This window comes from Haematobia irritans, chromosome 3 (genome assembly GCF_050003625.1).
Source record: "Haematobia irritans isolate KBUSLIRL chromosome 3, ASM5000362v1, whole genome shotgun sequence".
In the NCBI taxonomy this organism is placed as follows: domain Eukaryota; kingdom Metazoa; phylum Arthropoda; class Insecta; order Diptera; family Muscidae; genus Haematobia; species Haematobia irritans.
Window position 1 is genome coordinate 29,036,674 of NC_134399.1, and position 24,580 is coordinate 29,061,253.

The 24,580-nt window shown below is 42.1% G+C and overlaps 1 protein-coding gene across 1 annotated transcript; it reads left to right on the top strand.

The window, feature by feature from the left end:
• kl-2 (dynein heavy chain 2, axonemal kl-2) lies at positions 1 to 24,580 on the top strand. Its single transcript, XM_075300440.1, has 7 exons — positions 1 to 3,152; positions 7,644 to 7,842; positions 12,442 to 16,324; positions 16,382 to 16,486; positions 22,402 to 23,344; positions 23,406 to 23,896; positions 23,970 to 24,580. Exons 1-7 carry the CDS (start codon positions 76 to 78, stop codon positions 24,515 to 24,517), a joined length of 9,246 nt encoding a protein of 3,081 aa, XP_075156555.1. The 5' UTR covers positions 1 to 75; the 3' UTR covers positions 24,518 to 24,580.

Below are 24,580 nucleotides of genomic sequence, written 5' to 3' on the forward strand. Positions count from 1 at the left end.
ACATTGGAACTTATTATTGAACTTGATTTTCAAGCCTACTCAGAAGATATTCAAGATATCTCAAATGCAGCAACTATGGAGTTGCAAATTGAAAATGGTATTAAAAATATTGCTAGCATTTGGCGTAAGCAGACATTTGAAATGATCCATTATCGAGATGGAATCTATAAAATCAAGAGTGTCGACGAATGTTCGCAATTGTTGGAAGAGCATATGGTTCAAATATCTTCAATGAAATCGACCAGATTTGTGGAACCTTTCGCAGCGGTGGTGGATTATTGGGAGAAGACACTTTCGTATATTTCAGAGACTTTGGAAAAGGCTTTGCTAGTTCAGAGACAATGGTTGTATTTGGAGAATATATTCGGTGGTGAGGATATACGGAAACAATTGCCGGCGGAGGCTAAACGCTTTGCAACAATAACGGAGGAGTTTAAGGCCATAACGATGTATATGTTTGAGGCTAAGACGGCTCTGAAGGCTACCCATATAAAAGAGCCACCTTTTTTGTTGAATCGCTTTCAGAAAATGGATGAACGATTGGAGGCCATACAAAGAGCTTTGGAGATTTATTTGGAGAGTAAGCGGCAATTATTTCCACGTTTCTATTTTATATCGAACGATGATTTATTGGAGATCTTGGGCAATAATAGAAGGCCAGATCTGGTACAGGTGCATTTGAAAAAGCTTTTTGATAATCTTGTGAAATTGGAGCTAAAGCGGGTGGGTAAGGCATTAAATCGCTGGCAAGCTCTGGGTATGTACGCAGACGATGGAGAGTATGTAGAGTTTTTGAATGTGCTCTACATTGATGGTCCTTCGGAGAAATGGTTGAGTATGGTGGAGAGTTTTATGTTTGCCGTGATGAGAGAGCAATTAAAGTTAACACGGGCCTCTTTGAGGAAGCTGGCCACAAATCGGGAGAAATGGCTCTCTATGTGGCCGGGCCAATTGGTAAACACCACGTGTTTGATCCAATGGACCACGGAATGTACACGCAGTTTGATGCATTGCAAAATGGTGGATCAAAAGAAACCTTTGCGTAAATTGAAACGCAAGCAAAGTAAAATTTTGGGCAAACTTTCCGAGATGAGCCGTAAGGATTTGAGTAAAATTATGCGCCTGAAAGTGAATACCTTGATCACGGTAGAGATCCATGGACGTGATGTCATCGAGCGTATGTATAAAAATAATTGCAAAGATGTGGGCCACTTTGAATGGTTTTCCCAATTGCGATTCTATTGGCATCGCGAGTCGGAGACTTGTGTGGTGAGGCAAACGAATACCGAGCATTGGTATGGCTATGAGTATTTGGGTAATTCGGGCCGTTTGGTCATTACCCCTTTGACAGATCGCTGCTACATCACCCTAACGACAGCCTTGCATTTGTATCGCGGCGGTAGTCCCAAGGGTCCTGCCGGAACTGGGAAAACTGAAACCGTCAAAGATTTGGGTAAGGCCCTGGGAATGTGGGTGATTGTGACAAATTGTTCGGAAGGCTTGGATTTCAAGAGTATTGGTAAAAATTTCTCGGGCCTGGCCCAGACAGGATCCTGGGGCTGTTTCGATGAATTCAATCGCATTAATATTGAGGTCCTTTCAGTTGTGGCCCAGCAAATTATGTCAATTATAGCAGCCCTCTCGGCCAAGTTGACCGAGTTTATATTCGAAGGTCAGAAAATCAAATTGGTTCCCACGGTGGGCCTATTCATCACCATGAATCCAGGCTATGCTGGACGCACGGAGTTGCCCGACAATTTGAAGTCCATGTTTCGACCCATTTCCATGATGGTTCCCGACAATGCCATTATAGCTGAGAACACTTTGTATTCGGATGGCTTTACCAATACCCGAAGTTTGGCCCGTAAAGTCTATACCCTGTATGAATTGGCCAAGCAGCAGTTATCCAAGCAATATCACTATGACTTTGGTTTACGATCCATGGTAGCTCTGCTGAGATATGCGGGGCGTAAACGTCGTCAATTACCCCAAGCCTCAGAGGAGGAGGTGGTCTATTTGGCTATGCGTGATATGAATGTGGCCCGCTTGACGGCCAATGATCTTCCCCTATTCAATGGCATAATGTCCGATATATTCCCTGGGGTGGAGGTTCCCCTCATAGACTACAGTGACTTCAAGGTGGCCATAGAGGATGAATTACGGGGAAATGGCCTGCAGATTATACCCAGTGCTGTGAAGAAGGTCATAGAGCTATATGAGACCAAAAACTCCAGGCACTCCACCATGATCATAGGAGATACCAATACAGCCAAGTCGGTGACTTGGAAGTGCTTGCAAGGAGCTTTTGGCCGCATGAATTCGAACAAAAAGCCTGGTTGGCCTGCTGTGGCTGTACATCCGGTTAACCCAAAGGCCTTGAATTTGGCCGAACTCTATGGTGAATATAATCTGGCCACGGGTGAATGGTTAGATGGTGTGCTGAGTTCCATAATGCGGACGATATGTGCCGATGAAGATCCTACCCAAAAATGGTTGCTCTTTGATGGTCCCGTCGATGCCGTGTGGATTGAGAATATGAATTCCGTTATGGATGATAATAAAATTCTCACGCTGGTTAACAGTGAACGCATAACCATGCCAGCCCAAGTTTCCCTGCTATTTGAGGTAGCCGATTTGGCAGTAGCCTCCCCGGCCACAGTCTCTCGTTGTGGTATGGTCTATAATGACTATCGTGATTGGGGTTGGAGGCCTTATGTAAAATCTTGGATGCAAAGGCAAAAACCTTCTGACTATGTCAAATTCATTTCTCTATATTTCGATGAATTTTTGGATCGGGTCTTGACTTATAAGCACGGCCATTGTAAGGAAATTGTCAAGACCAATGAATTAAATGTCGTCATTTCGATGTGTAATCTTTTGGAAGGATTTGCCACTAAGGCCAATGGTATTGCGGCTGGTGATGAAGAGCTACTGGAAACTATGACAAAATTGTGGTTTATGTTTTGTTTGGTATGGTCTGTTTGTGCCACTGTTGATGAGCAGGGTCGCCTGAAATTGGATGCTTTTATTCGAGAAATGGATAGTACGTTTCCCATTAAGGATACCGTTTATGATTATTATGTGGATCCAATGCAACGGTGTTTTCTCCCATGGGAGAGTAAACTTTCCGATGCATGGCGTTATAATGAAGAGTAAGTTATTTAGATAGTGTACGTTTGAGAGATAACGGATATAAGAAAGTTGGACAAAAGTCCAATGTTTTGATATGAAGAGATAACCGATATACATAAGAGACTCTGAAGAAAATATAAATTTTTCACATCACTGATATAATAAAGTCCGAAAGCACGCGATTTTGACAGATCGTTGCTACATCACCCTAACGACAGCGTTGCATTTGTATGGCGGATGTAGTCCCAAGGGTCCTGCAGGAACTGGGAAAACTGAAACCGTCAAAGATTTGGGTGAGCCCCTGGGAATGTGGGTGATTGTGACAGATTGTTCGGAAGTCTTGGATTTCAGGAGTAAAAATGCATCTGGCCTGGCCCAGACAGGATCCTGGGGCTCTTTCGATGAATTCCGTTTTGCGTTCTTATATGCGTTTCTTATAAACTAAACCCTCTGTGGGCCCACCAGAAATATTAGTTTTAGACCCCAGAAGAATAATTCTCCTGAGTCAATCCTGTCCTGTGGTATTGCAATGTGGTTTTCTTCGTGGCTGAGGTAGGCCTGTGGCCTTCCGGGATTACCTTTTAAGGATCCACAAACTGTAAATAATAACACACTACTTTGCTCCTTTGCTGGAATTTTTTATTTACAATTCTTATTACATTTACAATATAAATGTGGTTGAGAGCAATCTATGGGCTGGTGGGTTGAAGAGGCGGCGAAGATGGCGAGCCGTGGGCTGTACAGGGTTGGGCGGTGGTGAGGACTATGGGATGCTGACGAGCGACGATGGTGATTCTGGTTGGTGACAATGTTGAAACGGTACGAAGCTAACTGGTGGCGGTGCCGGCTGGTGACGACGATGAAGGGATGATAATGGTGTCGATGATGGACGCTGCGATGTTGTCTAGTGACGGTGATGAGACGGGGTCGTTGGTGTTTTTGTAGCCCCTGGGAATTTATGTATGAAAAGAACAAATAGGAAAAATAAAAGAAAACAAGTATATACGGCCGTAAGTTCGGCCGGGCCAAAGTTTATGTACCCTCCACCATGGATTGCGTAGATACTTCTACTGAAGACTGCCATCCACAATCGAATTACTTGGGTTGCGGTAACACTTGCCGATGGCAAGGTATCTTAAAACTTCCTAACACCGTAATATATACCACATAGTCCATACGTGGTATATATTAAACTAAAAAAGGCCGATTAAATACGTATATAATTAAGTTTAAACTTATGTCTATAGAAATCCAATTTGGAAAAAAATTTCTATAGAAATCCAATTTGGAAAAAATTTTCTATAGAAATAAAATTTGGAAAAAATTTTCTATAGAAATAAAATTTTGACAAAATTTTCTATAGAAATAAAATTTTGACAATTTTTTCTATAGAAATAACATTTTGACAATGTTTTCTATAAAAATAAAATTTTTGTAGATTATTTTTGGCTCGAGTGGCAACCATGATTATGAACCGTTATAGACCAATTTTTGTGTGATTGGGGATCGGCTATATATAACTATAGACCGATACGGACCAATTATGGCATGGTTACAAGCGGCCTTATACTAACACCACGTTGCAAATTCCAACCGGATCGGATGAATTTTGCTCCTCCAAGAGGCTCCGGAGATCAAATCTGGGGAACGGTTTATATGGGGCCATATATAATGGACCAATTCTTGCGTGTTTGTTAGAGACCACATTTTAACACCATGTTCCAAATTTCAACCGGATCGGATGAATTTAGCTCCTCCAAGAGGCTCCGGAGAAAAAATCTGGGGGTCGATTTATATGGTGGCTATATATAATTATGGACCGATATGAACCAATTCTTGCATGGTTGTTAGAGACCATATACTAACACCACGTACCAAATTTCAACCGGATCGGATGAATTTTGCTCCTCTAAGAGGCTCTGGAGTTCAAATCTGGGGATCTGCTTATATGGGGGCTATATATAATTATGGACCGATATGGACCACTATTGGCATAGTTGTTAGAGACAATATACTAACACCACGTACCAAATATCAATCGGGTCGGATGACTTTTGCTCCTCTAAGAGGCTCCGGAGGTCAAATCTGGGGATCGGTTTATATAGGGGCTATATATAATTATGGGCCGATGTGGACCAATTTTTGCATGGTCATTAGAGAACATATACCAACACCATGTACCAAATTTCAGCCGGATCAGATGAAATTTGGTTCTCTTAGAGGCTCCGCAAGCCAAATCGTGGGATCGGTTTATATGGGGGCTATATGTAATTAAGGACCGATATGGACCAATTTTTGCATGGTTGTTAGAGACTATATACTTACACCATGTACCAAATTTTAGCCAGATCGGATGAAATTTGCTTCTCTTAGAGCAATCGCAAGCCAAATTTGGGGGTCCGTTTATATGGGGGCTATACGTAAAAGTGGACCGATATGGACCAGTTTTGCATGGTTGTTAGAGACCATATACTAACACCATGTACCAAATTTCAGTCGGATCGGATGAAATTTGCTTCTCTTAGAGCAATCGCAAACCGAATTTGGGGGTCCGTTTATATGGGGGCTATACGTAAAAGTGGACCGATATGACCCATTTGCAATACCATACGACCTACATCAATAACAACTACTTGTGCCAAGTTTCAAGTCGATAGCTTATTTCGGAAGTTAGCGTGATTTCAACAGACGGACGGACGGACGGACGGACGGACGGATATGCTCAGATCGACTCAGAATTTCACCACGACCCAGAATATATATACTTTATGGGGCCTTAGAGCAATATTTCGATGTGTTACAAACGGAATGACAAAGTTAATATAACCCCATCCTATGGTGGAGGGTATAAAAACAAACAAGTTATTGGGGTTAGACATTTAAGCTTCAACATCCAGCTCAAGGAAGCGAGTTGCCTCTACTAGGTTTGTCCAGAGTGAAATAGGTATCAGGTCTGTCGGCTTAGCAGGACTCTTGATGTGTGGCGACTGTCCACAATTCGCAGCACTGGTAAGAATATATTGCCTTCTGAACCGCTGCTGTGTGTGCCGCCCTCAATGACGTCCTTATTCCTTCATTACTGTCCTTATTCCCTCATCACAGTCATCGCCGATCAAGTGGTCTATTGACTGGATATCCTGGGTCGTTGGTGTCGGGTCCACTGGTGTTCGTAGGCGGGTATGACGATGATGAAGGGTAGACTGGTTTTAGTAGACGGGGATAACGATGGTGTCGTTCTGTCCCTGCAACGATAAGAGGGAAAGGACAGGGTTCGACTATACTAGCACTAGAGTGAAGCGGGCTAACCGCTGAAGCAGCTGAACTGCTGAAACGAACGAATCGCAGAAGCGGACGAACCCTTGAAGCAGCCGATCTGTGGAAGCGAATGAATTACTGAAGCGGACGGACCGCGGAAGCAGCCGAACTGCTAAAGTGGAAGAACCGCGGAAGCAGCCAAATTGCTGAAGCAAACGAATAGCGGAAGCGGACGAACCACTGAAGCATCCGAACTACGGAAGCGAACGAATCGCTGAAACGGACGAACCGTGGAAGCAACCGAACTGCTGAAGCGATCGAATCGCGGAACCGCCTTAGGTGGGTGGTCGAATAGCCGGGGGAGAAGAGGGTATGGGAGGAGGTGGTGGGCAGTGGAACCGTGGAAGCAGCCGAACTGCTGAAGCGATCGAATCGCGGAACCGTGTTAGGTGGGTGGTCGAATAGCCGAGGGAGAGGAGGGTATGGGAGGAGGTGGTGAGGAGTGCTAGTCTACTATAACGTTAGGATGCGAACGGATCGCGTTAAGTTTACAGGTATTGATGCGAACGGATCGCGTTAGGATGCATCGATTCTGCTATCGAAAGTTCGGCAGCGTTCTATGCCACTCGCTTTACTACTCGTCAAACTTCGGGCGATTCCTGCCATCATCCTTAAGAACCCACATTCTTAAACTGATGGTACCCACAACCCAACGAGAATTATTCTCATATCATTTATTTATGTTGGGTGTCGAAAATCACGTCGTTGAGCTTGTAAAGCACCCAATTCTTGAGTAAAACCAATTGATTGAAGGTGGTGAGAAATCATTATTCTAATGTTGAAATTTTCGACAATTTGTGAGGGAAGGAATATGATCACCTCAAACATGTTTTAAGAGCAAAATGTTATTTTTGTATGGTGACCATGTAACATGTTTGTCACTAAAATGTTATTTTCTCGTCAAATATAACCTGCTTGCCGAAATCAGATACATGATTTCCGATAAAATAACATGGTTGCGAAAACCATGTTACATGGTCACCACCCAAAAATAACATTTTGCTCTTAAAACATGTTTGGGGTGATCATATTCCTTCTCTGGGTGTACAGATCATTTCCGTCGTAACCTGCAGGTTATCCGTTTTGAGACAGATAACCTGCATTACGGTTGCAAAATAGCTTCTTGAGGTTCTTATATCCGTTATATTACTGCATATAAGAGTAAAGTAATATTCAAATTTGATGATTTCCTCCAGTGAGCCTTTCTATAAAATCATTGTACCCACTGTGGATACGGTACGCTATGATTATTTGGTATCAAAACTTTTGCAAGATAATCATCCAGTTTTAATGGTGGGCAATGTGGGCACAGGAAAAACATCAACTGCTGTTAGTGTTATGGAAGCTTGTGATAAGAATAAATTCACTGTACTCTCAATAAATATATCGGCACAGGTAAGTAATTTAAAGGGGATTCAATTCCAAGGCTTAAAGGGGGAAATTCTAGGACTTTGGCCTCAAATCGTTGTATGGATTAGTTTAGTTTAGTTTAAGATGGGGATATAGAGAAACCTCTAAAATCAGATTTCCTAGAGTTGAAAGAATTGTCTGTCCGCCTGCTAGGCTGACTCTTTGGTTAGATGGTACTATGCAAAAGATCGGTAGGATGGAATGGTTTACCTGTGGTGATTATGACCACCAAGTGTGAAATTTTGACATCAGGAAGAAGGTCCTGGGAGTTTGAGAAACCAGAAAAACTAATAGAGGGAAATGATTGTTAGGCAAATGTCATGGAATTTTTGAACGAGAATCTAGGTCAGAGGAAGGTGATATATGTAGGGCGTATGGTGAGTGAACCCCTGGATCACTACATCAGCCATCGAACTATATTGAAATGTAGAACCCACCATATCGGGAAAGATGTGAAATGGAACCTGACTTAGCTTAAAAACGAATTAAGAAACTTATTAAACATACGAAGTTCCTGGAATAAGAGAAGGGACCGATGAAATGAATGCTATAGAATTAAGTCACCTACAACTGTAATGCCCCCCTTTCTCATTCACCTTCAAAGGTTGGCGGGAAACTACTCTCACTGTCCTAACTTCAAATCCCCTAGTGGTTTAATTGTAAAGAGTTGTCCGAATGGGCACTGAAGACACACAGAGCGATGTAGAATAAGAGAAAGGCTGCAGAAGGAGAGTTGGAAGACGGCGAGGATTGTCGTGGGCATCATGATCAGGAACCTTCTGAGCCCATCTGCGCTACATAGGAACATCGGAAAATTAGATATGTGTGTATGGATGGAGAATGATGAGGCCTTGGGTTAGTATCTCAGCTACCTACCTGCACTCAAGAGATATAGAGACAACCATATCGGGAAAGATGTTAAATGGAAGCTGGCATTGGTTGAAAACAAACTAATTTTTTTTGAAAATACAAAGTTTCTAGAATAAAAGAAGAAACCGAAGACAAGAACGCGCGAAGAAACTGAATTTTAGAGGTGTAGGTTTAAATGACCTAGAATTTTATTGTCCCTCTTCCCTCTTCAGTTCCGATGGTAGACGGAAATCGAGTTGTCATTCGGGCATGAGAAGTAAGTAGTCCTTCAGACACAATAAATTGATTACTAAAGTGGAGTAGGAAGACGGCAACGATTGTCGTGGGCATCATGATCAGTTTAGCACATCTGTGCTAAAGGGTGATACGGTCAAAATTTGTTCAAAGGAAAGAGCGTGTAAATCGGTGAAATCGTTTATTTAAAAATCAAATTAAATTTCTTTTTCAAGTTCAATTAGTATAAAATTCAGGAAAAATATTCAGTTAGGCTTTCGCTTTTCCAAATCCGAATTGCCGGGCCTCACGCTTGACACCTGCCATCCAATTTTGTACAGCCACGTTGTCCACCTTCTTCTCCGCAGAAAGCCAGTTTGCCTTGAACTGCTGCTCGTCCTTAGCAGTTTTTTTGGTCTTCTTTAGGTTCCGCTTGACAATAGCCCAGTACTTCTTAATTGGGCGGAGCTCTGGCGTGTTGGGAGGGTTCTTGTCCTTGGGAACCACCTGCACGTTGTTGGCGGCGTACCACTCCATGGCCTTTTTACCGTAATGGCAAGATGCCAAATCCGGCCAAAACAGTACGGAACAACCGTGTTTCTTCAGGAAAGGCAGCAGACGTTTATTCAAACACTCTTTCACGTAAATTTCTTGGTTGACAGTCCCGGAAGCTATGAAAATGCTGCTTTTCAAGCCACAGGTACAGATGGCTTGCCAAACCAGATATTTCTTTGCGAACTTTGACAGTTTTATGTGCTTGAAAATATCTGCTACCTTTCCCCTTCCTTTTGCCGTATAAAACTCCTGTCCCGGAAGCTGCTTGTAGTCGGCTTTGACGTAGGTTTCGTCGTTCATTACCACGCAGTCAAACTTCGTCAGAATCGTCGTGTACAGCCTCCGGGATCGCGCTTTGGCCGTCGTATTTTGTTTATCATCGAGATTTGGAGTCACTACCTTCTTGTAAGTCGATAGTCCGGCTCGTTTTTTGGCTCGATGCACGGTTGTAGACGATAGACCCAGCTTATTTGCGGCATCTCGGAGAGAGAGGTTAGGGTTTCGCTTGAAACTACGGGCAACTCTCTTAGTCGTCTCAGCGGCTTCCGGTTTTCGATTTCCCCCCGATCCAGACTTCCTGGCTGTCGACAAACGTTCCCCAAACACTTTAATTACATTTGTAACGGTTGACTTGGCAACTTTTAGCGATTTTGCCAGCTTTGCGTGCGAGTAGCTCGGATTTTCGCGATGCGCGAGCAAAATTTTGATACGCTGCTCTTCTTGCTTGGACGGCATTTTGACAACTGAAGAGTGAATTCCAAAATCAAAATAGGAGCAACATTCTACACACACACACCTTCAAAATGAGATGTGTTCAGGTTTTGTAAATGCAAAATTGAAAGAAATACGTCAAGATTATATTGACCAAATTTTGACCGTATCACCCTTTACATAGGAACATCGGAAAATTAGGTATATAGGGCGTATGGTGAGGATGATGAGAATTATGAGACTTTGGATCGCCACCTCAACCACCCATATAGAGCCCGCCATATCGGAAAAGATGTTAAATGGATCTGGAATTGCTTGAACTTTAATGTCCCTCTTCCCCCTTCAATTCCGAAGGTCGACGAAAAACTCCTCTAACCGTCATAACTACAAATCCCGAATGACAACTCGTTCCAATTAACCAAGAGAAGGACTACTGAAGAAGAGGTCGAGGATTGTCGCGGGCATCATGACCAGGAACCTAGAGTTCAGAGCACATCTGCGCTACATAGGAACAGCGGAAAGTTACGTATCTAGGGCGTATGGTGAGCATGATGAGACTTTGGATCACGGACCTGCTGTCAAGAGATATAGAAACCTCTATATCAGGAAAACGCTATATTAGAAACGAAAATTTGTTATAGAGACAAACTCCCTGCTGTAAAAGAAGGAATTGATGGAAAGAATGAACTGAAACATACAACGAGTCGACTAAAGCGTTCTCCTGAGACGTACCACTAGGAAAGCTGGCTGTTTCAGAGTTGAAGAATGAAGTGACCAACAACTTTTTCGTCCCCATTACCCCCTCAGCTTTGAAGGTCGACGGAAAAATCCTATCATCGTCGTAACTACAAATCCCCTAGTGGTAATGAGTTGTCCGAATGAAGACACACAGAGCGATGTAGATTAAGGCTATTGAACTGAAGTAATGTAGGAAGATGGCGAGGATTGTCGTGGGTTTGTTAAGAAAGTTAGGGCATATGGCGAGGATTATGAGACATAGGTCACTAGCTCAGTCTCCGGCAGACAGGATTGTCGTGGGCATCATGATCGGGATCCTATAATTGAGAGCACATTTCTTCTATATATGAGCAGCGGTAGGTGATGTCTTTAGGGCGTTTGGTGAGGATGAAGAAACCTTTGATCATCATTTTAGCCATGGACCCGCTGTCAAGAGATATAGGAACCGCCATACCTGACCCAGCTTGGAAATTGGTTATAGAGACAAAGTTCCTGGAGTAAAAAAAACATGTTGAAAATAATATACTAATACTTACATCGAGCCGACTAAAGCCTTCTCCTGGGACGTATCATTAGGAAAGCTGTCTGTTTCAGAGTTGAAGAATGAAGTGGCCAACAACTTTTTCGTCCCCTTCAGCTTTGAAGGTCGACGAAAAAATCCTTTCACCGTCATCACTACTGATGACTAATGGCCGCGACAACTGATGACCAATGCTCATAGCTGGGAAAGAAGATGAATTCTGTAGAGATCAAGAACTTAATTTTCATATCAGAGCAGAATTATGCCTGAATTGTCTTCTGGACTCCCTTACATAAGCGTTTTTTTGTTTTGGGAGCAGAATGGCTAAAACCCATTCCAAAAGTTAGCATAGCAACGTCAGTGCTTACATATCTGGGACCCCAAAGGATTGGTTGTAGAGCAGAGAAGACTGATGACTAATGGCCCTGGCAACTAATCACTTATGCCCATAACTGTACTTCCATTACGTCAATGCTTCCATATCTGGAACCTCAGAGGATTGGTCATAGAGCAGAAAGAGGAGTGATGACTTATGGCTTTGACAACTGATGGCACATGTCCATAACTATACTTCCATCGATCTTGCCTTCCTTCCGTTGGTCTAGTTAGGATTTTCTATGGGGGAGAGGGTAATTCTCACACCAAAATACGGTCTTTAAAATATTTCAAGCGTAGACAGAAACTTCCAGCGGTTTACATGTTTACAGAAATGTCTCAACCATCTTCCAATCTTTCATTAGCTCTCCCCCTTCTCTGGCGACAGGGCAATTCCCATACCAAATACTGTTTTTAAAATATTTCAAATGTCAACGGAAAATTTCACGGGTTCACATGTTTATAGGAATGCCTCAATCCTCATCCCTAGCTAGGCCCTTGCTTTCCCTCTATGGAAACCTAGATCCTTGGAATGTTAGCGCTGACAGCTTTCATCCAATTCTTCTACTAACTTCCCCAACAATTTCCCTTATTTCTTGCAGACAACCGCAGCAGGTCTTCAGGAATCAATTGAAAATCGTACAGAAAAACGTACCAAAACACATTTTGTACCAATTGGAGGTAAAAAGATGATTTGTTTTATGGATGATTTCAATATGCCGGCAAAAGATGTGTATGGGTCTCAGCCTCCCTTAGAGTTGATACGCCAATGGATCGATTACAAATATTGGTTTAATCGAAGAAATCAACAGAAAATCTATGTAACCAATACACTGATCATGGCAGCCATGGGTCCACCAGGTGGTGGTAGGCAAGTGATATCGTCCAGAACGATGAGCAGATTCTTTTTGCTAAATATGACCTTTCCCACGGAGGCAGTGATTATGCGCATATTTGGCACAATGATCAAACAAAAATTGCAATCGTTCGCCCATGAGGTTAGGGAACTTTGGCATCGTATTGCAGGAGCCACCATACACCTATACAATGATGTGGTCGCCAAGATGTTACCCACTCCCAATAAGTCACATTATCTCTTTAATTTGAGAGATATTTCGAAAGTTTTCCAAGGATTGCTAAGAGCTAATTCGGAAGTTCTTGTGAAGAAAGCTCAATTTTTACGTTTGTGGGTGCATGAATGTTTCCGAGTGTTTAGTGATCGTCTGGTAGATGATCATGACTACGGATGGTTCGTGAATGAAATAAACGAAGTGTTGGGCAAGCACTTGGAGGTTACATTCCACAGTTTTTGTCCCAATAAGGTGGTGCCAATATTTGGAGACTTCATGAGCATGCAAGGTTTCTATGAGGATTTGAATTTTGAAAAACTTCGCGAGTACATCAATGACCAAATGGTGGAGTACAATAATTTCCCTGGTATGGCTCGTATGAATTTGGTCTTCTTCAAGGAAGCCATAGAACATGTGACACGTATAATTCGTGTTATATCACAGCCCAGGGGCCATATGCTGAACATAGGTATAGGAGGTTCAGGTCGTCAGGTTCTGGTGAAATTGGCCGCCTTTATTTTGGAAATGGGAGTTTTTCAAATCGAGGTGACCAAGAAATACAAGACCCAAGAGTTCAGGGAGGATCTAAAGAATCTCTATAAGGTGACGGGTATTAAACAGCGCCCCACCATATTCATATTCAGTGGCGAGCAAGTGGTGGAGGATACCTTTTTGGAAATCATCAATAATATGTTGAGTACGGGAGAGATAAATCTCTTCAAGGCCGATGAGTTTGAGGAATTGAAAACTGAACTGGAGCGTCCAGCCAAGAGATCTGGTGTTCAGTTGACCACAGAGGCTTTGTATAATTTCTTTATGCAAAATGTCAGAGATCACATGCATGTGGCCCTGGCCATGAGCCCCATAGGTGATGCCTTTCGTTCCTATATACGGCAATATCCGGCCCTTATCAATAACACCACACCGAATTGGTTTCGGCTTTGGCCTCAAGAGGCTCTCTTGGAAGTTGCTACGAAATTTCTAAGCGAATTCAAAATTAATGTCCCAGTTCCGGGGCGTGAAGATGAGAAACATCGTGACAGTTTGATAATGACCACCGAAGAAGTCCTACAGCAAAATGTGGCCTATGCTTTTTCGGTAATACATTCGAGTGTCTCTGATATCTCTCTGATGATGCTGTTGGAGGTGAAACGCCAGAATTATGTGACTTCTCTGAATTATTTGCAATTGGTTAGTGGCTTTAAGGAGCTGCTGGAACGGAAACGTTACGATATTTCCTCTAGTGCCAATAGGCTACGTAATGGCCTCGGGAAAATTGCCGAAACTCAGGAAAAAGTTTCCATAATGTCTGAGGAGTTGAAAGTCAGTTCGGAACAAGTAAAAATTCTAGCCGTTGAGTGTGAGGAATTTATAGCCATAATTGAAGAACAGAAAACGGAGGCCACCGAACAAAAAGAGAAAGTGGATGCTGATGCTGTGGTCATAAGGCGTGAGGAAGTTATTTGCTTGGATTTGGCGGCCGCCGCCAAAGCGGATTTAGAAGTTGTCATGCCCATGGTTGATGCTGCTGTCCAGGCTTTGGATGCCCTAAACAAAAAAGATGTCGCAGAAGTGAAATCTTATGGTAGACCTCCTATGAAAATCGAAAAAGTCATGGAAGCTGTCCTAATTCTCCTGGGTAAGGATCCCACTTGGGAGAATGCCAAAAAAGTTTTGGGTGAAGCCACATTTCTCAATGATCTCAAGAATTTCGATCGTGATAATATATCCGATAAGACTTTAAAGCGTATTGCCATATATACGAAAAATCCTGAATTGGAACCGGATAAAGTGGCTGTGGTGTCGTTGGCTTGTAAGTCCTTAATGTTATGGATTATGGCCATAGAAAATTATGGAAAGGTATATCGCATTGTGGCGCCCAAACAAGAGAAGCTGGACAATGCCATGAGGACATTGGCCGAAAAGCAAGCGCTGCTAGCAGCAGCCCGGAAGAAATTGGAAGAGCTAAATGCCCGCTTGGCTGATCTCTACAGGCAATTGAATGAAAAGACCCAGCTTTTGAATGAGTTAAGACAGAAGGAGGAACGTTTACGAAAACAATTGGAAAGAGCCATAATTCTGGTGGAATCGTTGTCCGGAGAAAGGGAGCGTTGGATTGAAACAGTGGCTAGTTTGGATAAGCAATTTGAAAAGCTTCCTGGAGATTGTTTGATAGCCACCGCCTTTGTATCTTATCTGGGTCCATTTGACACGAAATATCGTGAGATCCTCTTGGAAAAATGGGCCCTACTCATCAAGGAAAGGGCTATACCGGCCACAGAAGATTTGAAAATAACCGGCTTTCTGGCCGATGCTGTCACCATAAGAGAATGGAATATCCAAGGTCTACCAGCTGATGATTTTAGTACAGAGAATGGTGTTATAGTTACCCAGGGCAGTCGCTGGCCTTTGATCATAGATCCTCAAATGCAAGCCAATACTTGGATTAAGAACTCTGAAGAGAAAAATGAGCTGAAAATAATCGATTTTGGTCAATTGGATTATTTGAAAGTACTGGAGTTGGCTATGCAAAATGGCTACCCCGTTTTGCTGCAAAATGTAGGCGAAAACATTGATCAAGCCATAAATCCTATACTTCGCAAGAGCTATTCCTTACAAGGTGGTCAGAAGCTGATCAAATTCAATGATAAATATTGTTCCTACAATGACAACTTCCGTTTGTATATAACCACCAAGATTTCAAATCCCCATTATCCTCCTGAGATATCCTCGAAGACCACTCTGGTAAATTTTGCCCTTAAACAAGATGGTCTGCAAGCTCAACTCTTGGGTATTATTGTCCGCAAAGAGAAGCCGGCCTTGGAAGAGCAAAAAGATGAATTGGTTCTAACCATAGCCCGTAATAAGAGAACTCTTATCGATTTGGATAATGCCATCTTGAGATTACTCAACGAGAGTCGAGGATCTTTACTCGAAGATGATGAGCTCTTTGCCACTCTACAAAAATCCCGCCAAACCTCTAAATTGGTCAAGGAATCTTTGAGCACAGCCGAGGTGACTGAAATTGAAATTGACACAGCCCGTCAAGAATATCAGCCTGCTGCGGAACGTGCTTCCATTTTGTTTTTTGTTCTCATGGATATGTCTAAAATAGATCCCATGTATGTGTTCTCTTTGGCAGCCTATATTTTACTCTTTAGCCAATCCATTGAGAGGAGTCCGCGACATCAGATTGTTTTCGAGCGTATTATGAATATCAATGATTATCATACCTATGCTGTGTACAAGAATACCTGTCGCGGTTTGTTTGAGAAACACAAATTGCTCTTTTCGATACATATGGCAGCCCAGATTTTGGCCAATGCTGGCCGTCTGGTCGATGGGGAATATGAGTTTATTTTGAAGGGAGGAATTGTTTTGGATAAACAGGGACAGCCACCAAATCCAGCACCCGGTAGGTATTCTTGATGATGGGAAAATTTCTTATTTACGCCTCATTTTCTTCCCATAGTATGGATTAGCGAGCAAGCCTGGGACAATATCACCGAATTGGATAAAGTTGCTGGCTTCCATGGCATCATTGATTCCTTTGAGCAGAGTCCTAAGCTATGGCAAGGTAAGATTAAGAGAAAGAGCAGGTATGGGTGATCTTATTGAGCCATTTAGAGTATAAGGGCTAATATCTCTGGCTCCGGCGTTGAGGTTGTATGTTGTGGGGAAGACTGTACAAGCCTAGAATTCGAGCTTCTAATCTTTATAATATCAGTGATTCGTTAAATATCTACCTTTTTTGGTGTCGGAACTTTCGGTGCTGACAAAGAAAGATGCGTTTGAGCAGTGTGTTTAATTATGTCAAGGTAAAATTAGGCGGAAGAATCAATGGTTGGTCGAAAAGATTGGAGAATTTCTAGGGAAGCTCTTTTGCGAGGTTTGATGGAACTCAATAAAGACCCTAGATAGTATGATGGGTGATATCTCCGATGTTTTTCAACATGCACCAATCATCGCTTCAATTCCGGTCATCGATTCATTCGTTCTATTTGTTAGCTTGAACCGCTTAAAGACTTAAAAGTGTGTGAGGGTGATATTTCCGGCACAGTTAAACTTCTACATATCACCTACTCTACCACCTTCTGATGGCGTTGAGGTTATATCTTACGGGACGGCTGCACTTATATGTCAATTGGCCGCTCAGCGATAAACCATGTAGCGCAAGAACGGACAACACCGGCACAGGACACTCTGTTGAATAAAATACAGATCTGTCAGAAAACTGCTTTTGGAGACAGTGACATGGTCTGTCCACGATCATCTGAAACCCTACTTTCCCCTGGGGACCAAAATCTTCCCGGTTCAAAGACATAACCGATAGTAACTCCAAGCATATGCAGCACGAGCCTAAAATTGTCTTGGCTATGCAATCTTCTCACTCACTAGCAACTGAGAAGTTGCTGGTAGGTTATGGGTACACAACTCAAACCAAGCCACCTCATGGAGGATATGCTCTGGAAAATTCAAGGCGATCGGAATCGACTTCACCCAATGAGAAGGGGTCCATCGTCTACGACGATGAGGATCGGCTGCCTAGAGAGACATATTAGTGCCATCCCATCTAATAAATGATATCTTAAAGTACCAAAACAGAAGGGATAAACAAACAATCAATCAGTGATTTGGGAATAAGGATGGCATTGGGGGTTTTGACTTGCGTTGGAGAAATTTGGTGGTGGTGCAGAGTACTGTGGATTGCCATTGATTGTCGCTCCGAATCATTGGAACAGCATCTATAGCATGAAACAAGTATGGTCTCGGAAACAATGCAATCTCTTCACCCGACTGATAATTTTTTGTGGACACATCCGATTTGACTTCGTCCAATGATAAGGGAATGAGGACAGATTTGAAGATAGCTGCTGAGAAAAAATTCACAACACCAATTCAGCATGATACTGGGGAAAGATCCCCGATGGTCTTCGACGATGAGAGATGACAGTCTAGAGAGACTACCCTAATGCTATCTAATGTAAGTCAAGGCACCAAACCTGAAAGCAAACAATCAACAGCCACTAGTAATTTGGGAATAAGGATGGCATTTTAAACTTTAAACTTTTAGTAGAGAAATTTCCAAGCGGTACAGCAATGCCTCTTCAAGGAGGTCATCTTCTGTAGGATCCAAGGCCATTCGATTTGACTTCGTCCAATAATAAGGGAATAAGGACGGATTTGGATCAATCAACTGACACCAATGATTTGGGCTTCAACCGTCGAACTGAACGGACGTGTTTTTTTTTTATACCCTTCATCACTACTGTGGTACAGGGTATAATAAGTTTGTGCATTTGTATGTAACGCCAAGAAGGAGTAATCATAGACCAACATTTTAGTATACGGATCGGCTTAGAATTAAATTCTGAGTCGATTTAGCGATGTCCGTCTGTCTGTCTGTCTGTCCGTCTGTCTGTCCGTCTGTCTGTCTGTCTGTCTGTCTGTCTGTTGATGTATTTTTGTGTGCAAAGTACAGCTCGCAGTTTTAGTCCGATTGTCCTAAAATTTGGTATAGGGTCCTGTCTCGGCTCAAAGACGATCCCTATTGATTTTGGAAAAAATCGGTTCAGATTTAGATATAGCTGCCATATATATTTTTCACCGATCTGGTCATAATTGGCGTGTATATCAACCGATCTTCCTCAAATTCCGTACATCCGAATATTTTATGAGTCTCGAAAAACTTGCAAAATATCAGCTAAATCGGTTCAGATTTAGATATAGCTCCCATATATAGCTTTCGCCCGATTTACACTCATTTGCCCACAAAGGCCAAGTTTTTGCTCCGATTTAGTTGAAATTTTGCACAGGGAGTAGAATTAGCATTATAGCTATGCGTGCCAAATTTGGTTGAAATCGGTTCAGATTTAGATATAGCTCCCATATATAGCTTTCGCCCGATTTACACTCAAATGACCATAGAGGCCAATTTTTTCCTCCGATTTAGTTGAAATTTTGCATAGGGAATAGAATTAGCATTGTAACTATGCGTGCCAAATTTGGTTGAAATCGGTTCAGATTTGGATATATCTCCCATATATAGCTTTCGCCCGATTTACACTCATTTGCCCACAAAGGCCAAGTTTTTGCTCCGATTTAGTTGAAATTTTGCACAGGGAGTAGAATTAGCATTATAGCTATGCGTGCCAAATTTGGTTGAAATCGGTTCAGATTTAGATATAGCTCCCATATATAGCTTTCGCCCGATTTACACTCAAATGATATCAACCGATCTTCCTCAAATTCCGTACATCCGAATATTTTATGAGTCTCGAAAAACTTGCAAAATATCAGCCAAATCGGTTCAGATTTAGATATAGCTCCCATATATAGCTTTCGCCCGATTTACACTCATTTGCCCACAAAGGCCAAGTTTTTGCTCCGATTTAGTTGAAATTTTGCACAGGGAGTAGAATTAGCATTATAGCTATGCGTGCCGAATTTGGTTGAAATCGGTTCAGATTTAGATATAGCTCCCATATATAGCTTTCGCCCGATTTACACTCAAATGACCACAGAGGCCAATTTTTTCCTCCGATTTAGTTGAAATTTTGCATAGGGAGTAGAATTAGCATTGTAACTATGCGTGCCAAATTTGGTTGAAATCGGTTCAGATTTGGATATATCTCCCATATATAGCTTTCGCCCGATTTACACTCATATGACCACAGAGGCCAATTTTTTGCTCCGATTTAGTTGAAATTTTGCACAGGGAGTAGAATTAGCATTGTAACTATGCGTGCCAAATTTGTTTGAAATCGGTTCAGATTTAGATATAGCTCCTATATATATGTTTTTCTGATTTCGACAAAAAAATGGTCAAAATACCAACATTTTCCTTGTAAAATCGCCACTGCTTAGTCGAAAAGTTGTAAAAATGACTCCAATTTTCCTAAACTTCTAATACACATATATCGAGCGATAAATCATAAATAAACTTTTTCGAAGATTCCTTAAAATTGCTTCAGATTTAAACGTTTCCCGTATTTTTTTACTAACATTGTGTTCCACCATAGTGCATTAGCCGACTTAAATTTTGAGTCTATAGATTTTGTTGAAGTCTATCAAATTCTTCCAGATCGAGTGATATTTAAATGTATGTATTTGGGACAAACCTTTATATATAGGCTCCCACACATTTGACGGATGTGATATGGTCTCGAAAATTTAGATCTACAAAGTGGTGCAGGGTATAATATAGTCGGCACTGCCCGACTTTTGACTTTCCTTACTTGTTTTATTATCGAATTATTCAATTTCATCGTAATAAATACTTATTACGAATACCAAGTGTGGTGGTAAATTAAATTATTACGAATACCAAGTGTGGTGGTAAATTAAGCCACCATACAGCGAAGTTCAAAGTCATCCACTGGGTTGCTAAGTTCACGCCATCAAAAGGAAGTAATCCCTCACGAAAGAGATTCAAGGAACGCAGAAATCCTTTTTTTATCCTAAAGAAATTAGGATCAATCGACCCAAGCACGTTATCGGCTAAGCAAAGCGATTCCTTATAATGGGCTCAAGAAATTCTTGAAGCTGGAAAAGGCGAACGATCACCGGATGAGCTGCCATCCTCCCAAGGGGATCAATGATCGTTTGACTCAGTTGCAAAAGATAGTCTTGTGATAGCCATCATTAACAAAGGAGCATTGGACGGTATGGTTCCAAGCAAAAATTGGGAACGCGATATCTGGTGTCTACTCAGAGGTGCGAAAAAAGTTTTCAGGACCAAGCCCTCGATGGCAAGATGCTGGACGGTATCAAGGACAATTTAAGCTAATCGCATTTGCAGACCAGAGGTGAAGTTTGGGGAAGGAACCGCTTTGGAGATAGTCGAGAAGAAAGTCACAAAGGCTAAACCTAGAGCACTTGCATGGATACCTGCAAACCCTGCTGATCCTGAGTCAATATTAAACAGGCTAAAGGAATGTAACCCAGATCTTGGGAGCCACCGTGGTGCAATGGTTAGCATGCCCGCCTTGCATACACAAGGTCGTGGGTTCGATTCCTGCTACGACCGAACACCAAAAAGTTTTTCAGCGGTGGATTATCCCACCTCCGTTATGCTGGTGACATTTCTGAGGGTTTGAAAGCTTCTCTAAGTGGTTTCACTGGAATGTGGAACGCCGTTCGGACTCGGCTATAAAAAGGAGGTCCCTTGTCATTGAGGTTAACATGGAATCGGGCAGCACTCAGTGATAAGAGAGAAGTTCACCACTGTGGTATCACAATGGACTGAATAGTCTAAGTGAGCCTGATACATCGGGCTGCCACATAACCTAACCTATCCTAACCCAGATCTTCGATGCGCCGATTGGAAGGTTGGTCGTTTGGATGAGGTGGTTGGACCAAGACGACAAGTGGTGTTTAAATTGTACATTGAGTCGTTGCCACATCTAGCCCATACCCAAGAACGTGTAGGTTACGGTTTTCATGATAGCCATATGAATGCATACAAAAGTGATCAGCCAAAGGCTTCCGAAAAGAAAAAGCCTCCGTTAGTGTCAGAAGTGAAAAAATCTCCTTTCGAAACCGAAAGAGTCATAAAAACTACAGACATTAACGAACATCATATGTAGGAAGTTTCTACAGGACTGTTTCAAGAGTCACCGAGATCTGTGAAGAGGAAGTCCCTGATGACTCAATCTAACCCGGCTCGTGATAAATTGTATGGCGTACACAACCTAAACCATACCACTTCATGGCAGGCACCTTCCGGAAAATTCAAGGCCATCCGGCGTGAATAAGGGTGAAGTCGAAGGTAACGCATTGTACTAGAGGAAAGACAACCAATGGGCTGCGGCGATTAGAGACGGCGGATTAGAGAGGCTGGGTTAGCGCTATCTCACCTACGATCAGACATCTACAGGTACCTAAAACCTTACCTCTCATTTGTGGAACCCTGAAATTCAAGACGTCTTGCAGAAGTGTGATCATCCGAGTCACATCTTTGTGGCTTGGCGGCTGCCTAGAGAGACCGAATTAATGATGGCTCACTTAAGATCTGGCATCACAAGATACTTCACACTTCGGAAATCGGCAATTCAAGTTGTATTACCGAATTGTGGACACTAGAGTGTCCTGCGAAGCCGATTGAGTTGACATTTATTTCACTCTGCACGTATCCAGTAGGGATACATAAATAAAAACAACTTCATGCAAAGTTTCGTTTTCCTCTTTCTCTATGAATCCTAGGGACCACATTACATTACCTTAAAACAAGAATTTTTTGATACGCTTATAGAAAAACGCAGGCCCATATTTTGTAAGAGGGTTTTGAGATTTAAATGTTTCCTTATTAAATAGTTTCTGTCTCTAGACCTGAGGTTTGTTTCTTATAGCTTGAATTAACTCTCTGAGCATAATAGTTTCTCGAACACTCTTTTTGGGCCAATTTCCGTTTTGGGGGGTTTTAGGAGGAAGATCCCTGTGATACCCAATATTCTAAGATGAAAGAATTATTTTCCCTAATTTTTTCCACAGTGTGGTATGCTACCACAAATCCCGAAAATGAAGATCTCGTTGGTGAATGGAATCATAAATTGACAGATTTCCAGAAGATGTGTGTTGTGCGATGTTTACGACCGGATCGAATGCAATTTTGCCTTACCCAGTTTATTGTCAATTCTCTGGGTCAGCGTTTTGTTGAACCCCCAGTATTGGATCTAAAGACCACATTCGAAGAGTCCATTTCACAGACCCCTCTGATCTTTGTACTATCGCCTGGAGTAGATCCAGCTCAGTCCCTGCTGAGTTTGGCTGAGCAAGTGAAAATGTCGGCTCGCATGTTTTCTCTGAGTTTGGGTCAAGGTCAGGCCCCAGTAGCAACAAAAATGATAATGGATGGCATACGTGATGGCAATTGGGTATTCTTGGCCAATTGTCATTTATCCCTGAGTTGGATGCCAACATTGGATAAAATTATAGCCACCATGCAATCTATGAAGTTACACAAACGTTTTCGTTTATGGCTTAGTTCCAGTCCTCATCCGGAATTTCCCATCTCCATATTGCAAACAAGTATCAAAATGACCACGGAGCCTCCTAGGGGAATTAAGGCCAATATGAAGCGATTGTATAGTAATGTCAATGTTGATAATTTCGAAATGGCCCATGACCCCGGGAAATATAAGAAATTATTATTTTCCTTGTGTTTTTTCCATACCATTCTGCTGGAGCGTAAGAAATTTCTGCAATTGGGCTGGAATGTCGTCTACAGTTTCAATGATTCGGATTTTGAAGTTTCGGAGGCTCTATTGCTGCTCTATTTGAATGAATACGAAGAGACTCCCTGGGGAGCTTTAAAGTATCTGATAGCAGGAGTAAATTATGGTGGTCATGTTACCGATGATTGGGATCGTAGATTATTGGCGACCTATATAAATCAGTATTATTGTGAGGAGGCCATAAAAATCAATAAATATAGGTAAGTGTGAAGGGAAGGGATGAGAAGACTTTTGTTTCATGTATCTATGCAACCATTTCAGATTGTCATCGTTGAGCAATTACTTTATACCCTTGGAGGGAGATGTTCAAGCTTATATGGATCATATTCAACAATTTCCCACCTTTGATAAACCTGAGGCCTTTGGCCAACATCCTAATGCTGATATTGCCTCATTGATTGGAGAAACTCGTTTGCTGTTTGAGACTTTGGTATCCATGCAGGTTCAATCCTCAACCTCGGTGGGTGAAAGTAAAGAAGTTAAGGTCTTACGTTTAGCCCATGACATCGCCCAAAGTACTCCGGATGAATTGAACTATGAGCAGACAGCCAAACTTATAGGCCTTAATCGGTCACCATTGGAAGTTGTGTTACTACAAGAAATGGAACGTTATAATGTCCTATTGAGGAATATAAAAAATCATCTCAGAGATCTACAGATGGGCATCAAAGGTTTAGTGGTAATGAGTACGGAATTGGAGGATATCTATCAGGCAGTATATGAGGGAAGAGTACCGCAGGTTTGGTTAAAATGTGAGTAGTAATTGGCCCTAAGCCAAATGAAAACGAAGTTAAGCTAAACTCCCCTTCCTCCCCCCATCCATAGGTTATCAATCGGAAAAACCTTTGGCCTCTTGGTCTCGTGATTTGATCTTTCGTATTGATCATTTCGGCCACTGGGCCAAAGTTCTGAAACCTCCTAGCCTCTTTTGGTTAGCTGCTTACACCTTCCCCACAGGATTTATAACAGCCGTCTTACAAACCTCAGCTCGAGCAAATCGCATTCCCATAGACGAATTGGGTTGGGAATTTCATGTCTTTGTAGAAGAGGATACTGCAGCAGCTCGTATTGTTCGTGAAGGTGGTGGTGTCTATGTACGAGGCATGTATCTCGAAGGTGCCGGTTGGTTACGTAAAGCTCAATGTCTAACCGAACCTTTACCCATGGAATTGGTATTTCCCATGCCTGTCATACATTTCAAACCTGTGGAACAATCAAAGAAACGAACTCGTGGCATATACTCATGCCCAGCCTATTATTATCCACAACGTGCAGGATCCTTTGTTATAGCTGTCGATTTAAAATCTGGTTCGGAAAATGCCGATTATTGGATTAAGAGGGGAACAGCCCTATTGTTGAGTTTGAGTAATTAGTTTGTGTTGTTGTTAAGTGTTTTTTTTTTTTTTCAAAATAAAATATCATCGTTATTATTGTAA

Coding starts and splice junctions, on each gene's coding strand:
- kl-2 (XM_075300440.1), top strand. CDS start 76: ATGGAGTTGCAAATTGAAAATGGTATTAAAAATATTGCTAGCATTTGG. Junction 16,325..16,381: donor GCCACCAAATCCAGCACCCG/GTAGGTATTCTT, acceptor TTCTTCCCATAG/TATGGATTAGCGAGCAAGCC. Junction 16,487..22,401: donor GAGTCCTAAGCTATGGCAAG/GTAAGATTAAGA, acceptor TTTTTTCCACAG/TGTGGTATGCTACCACAAAT.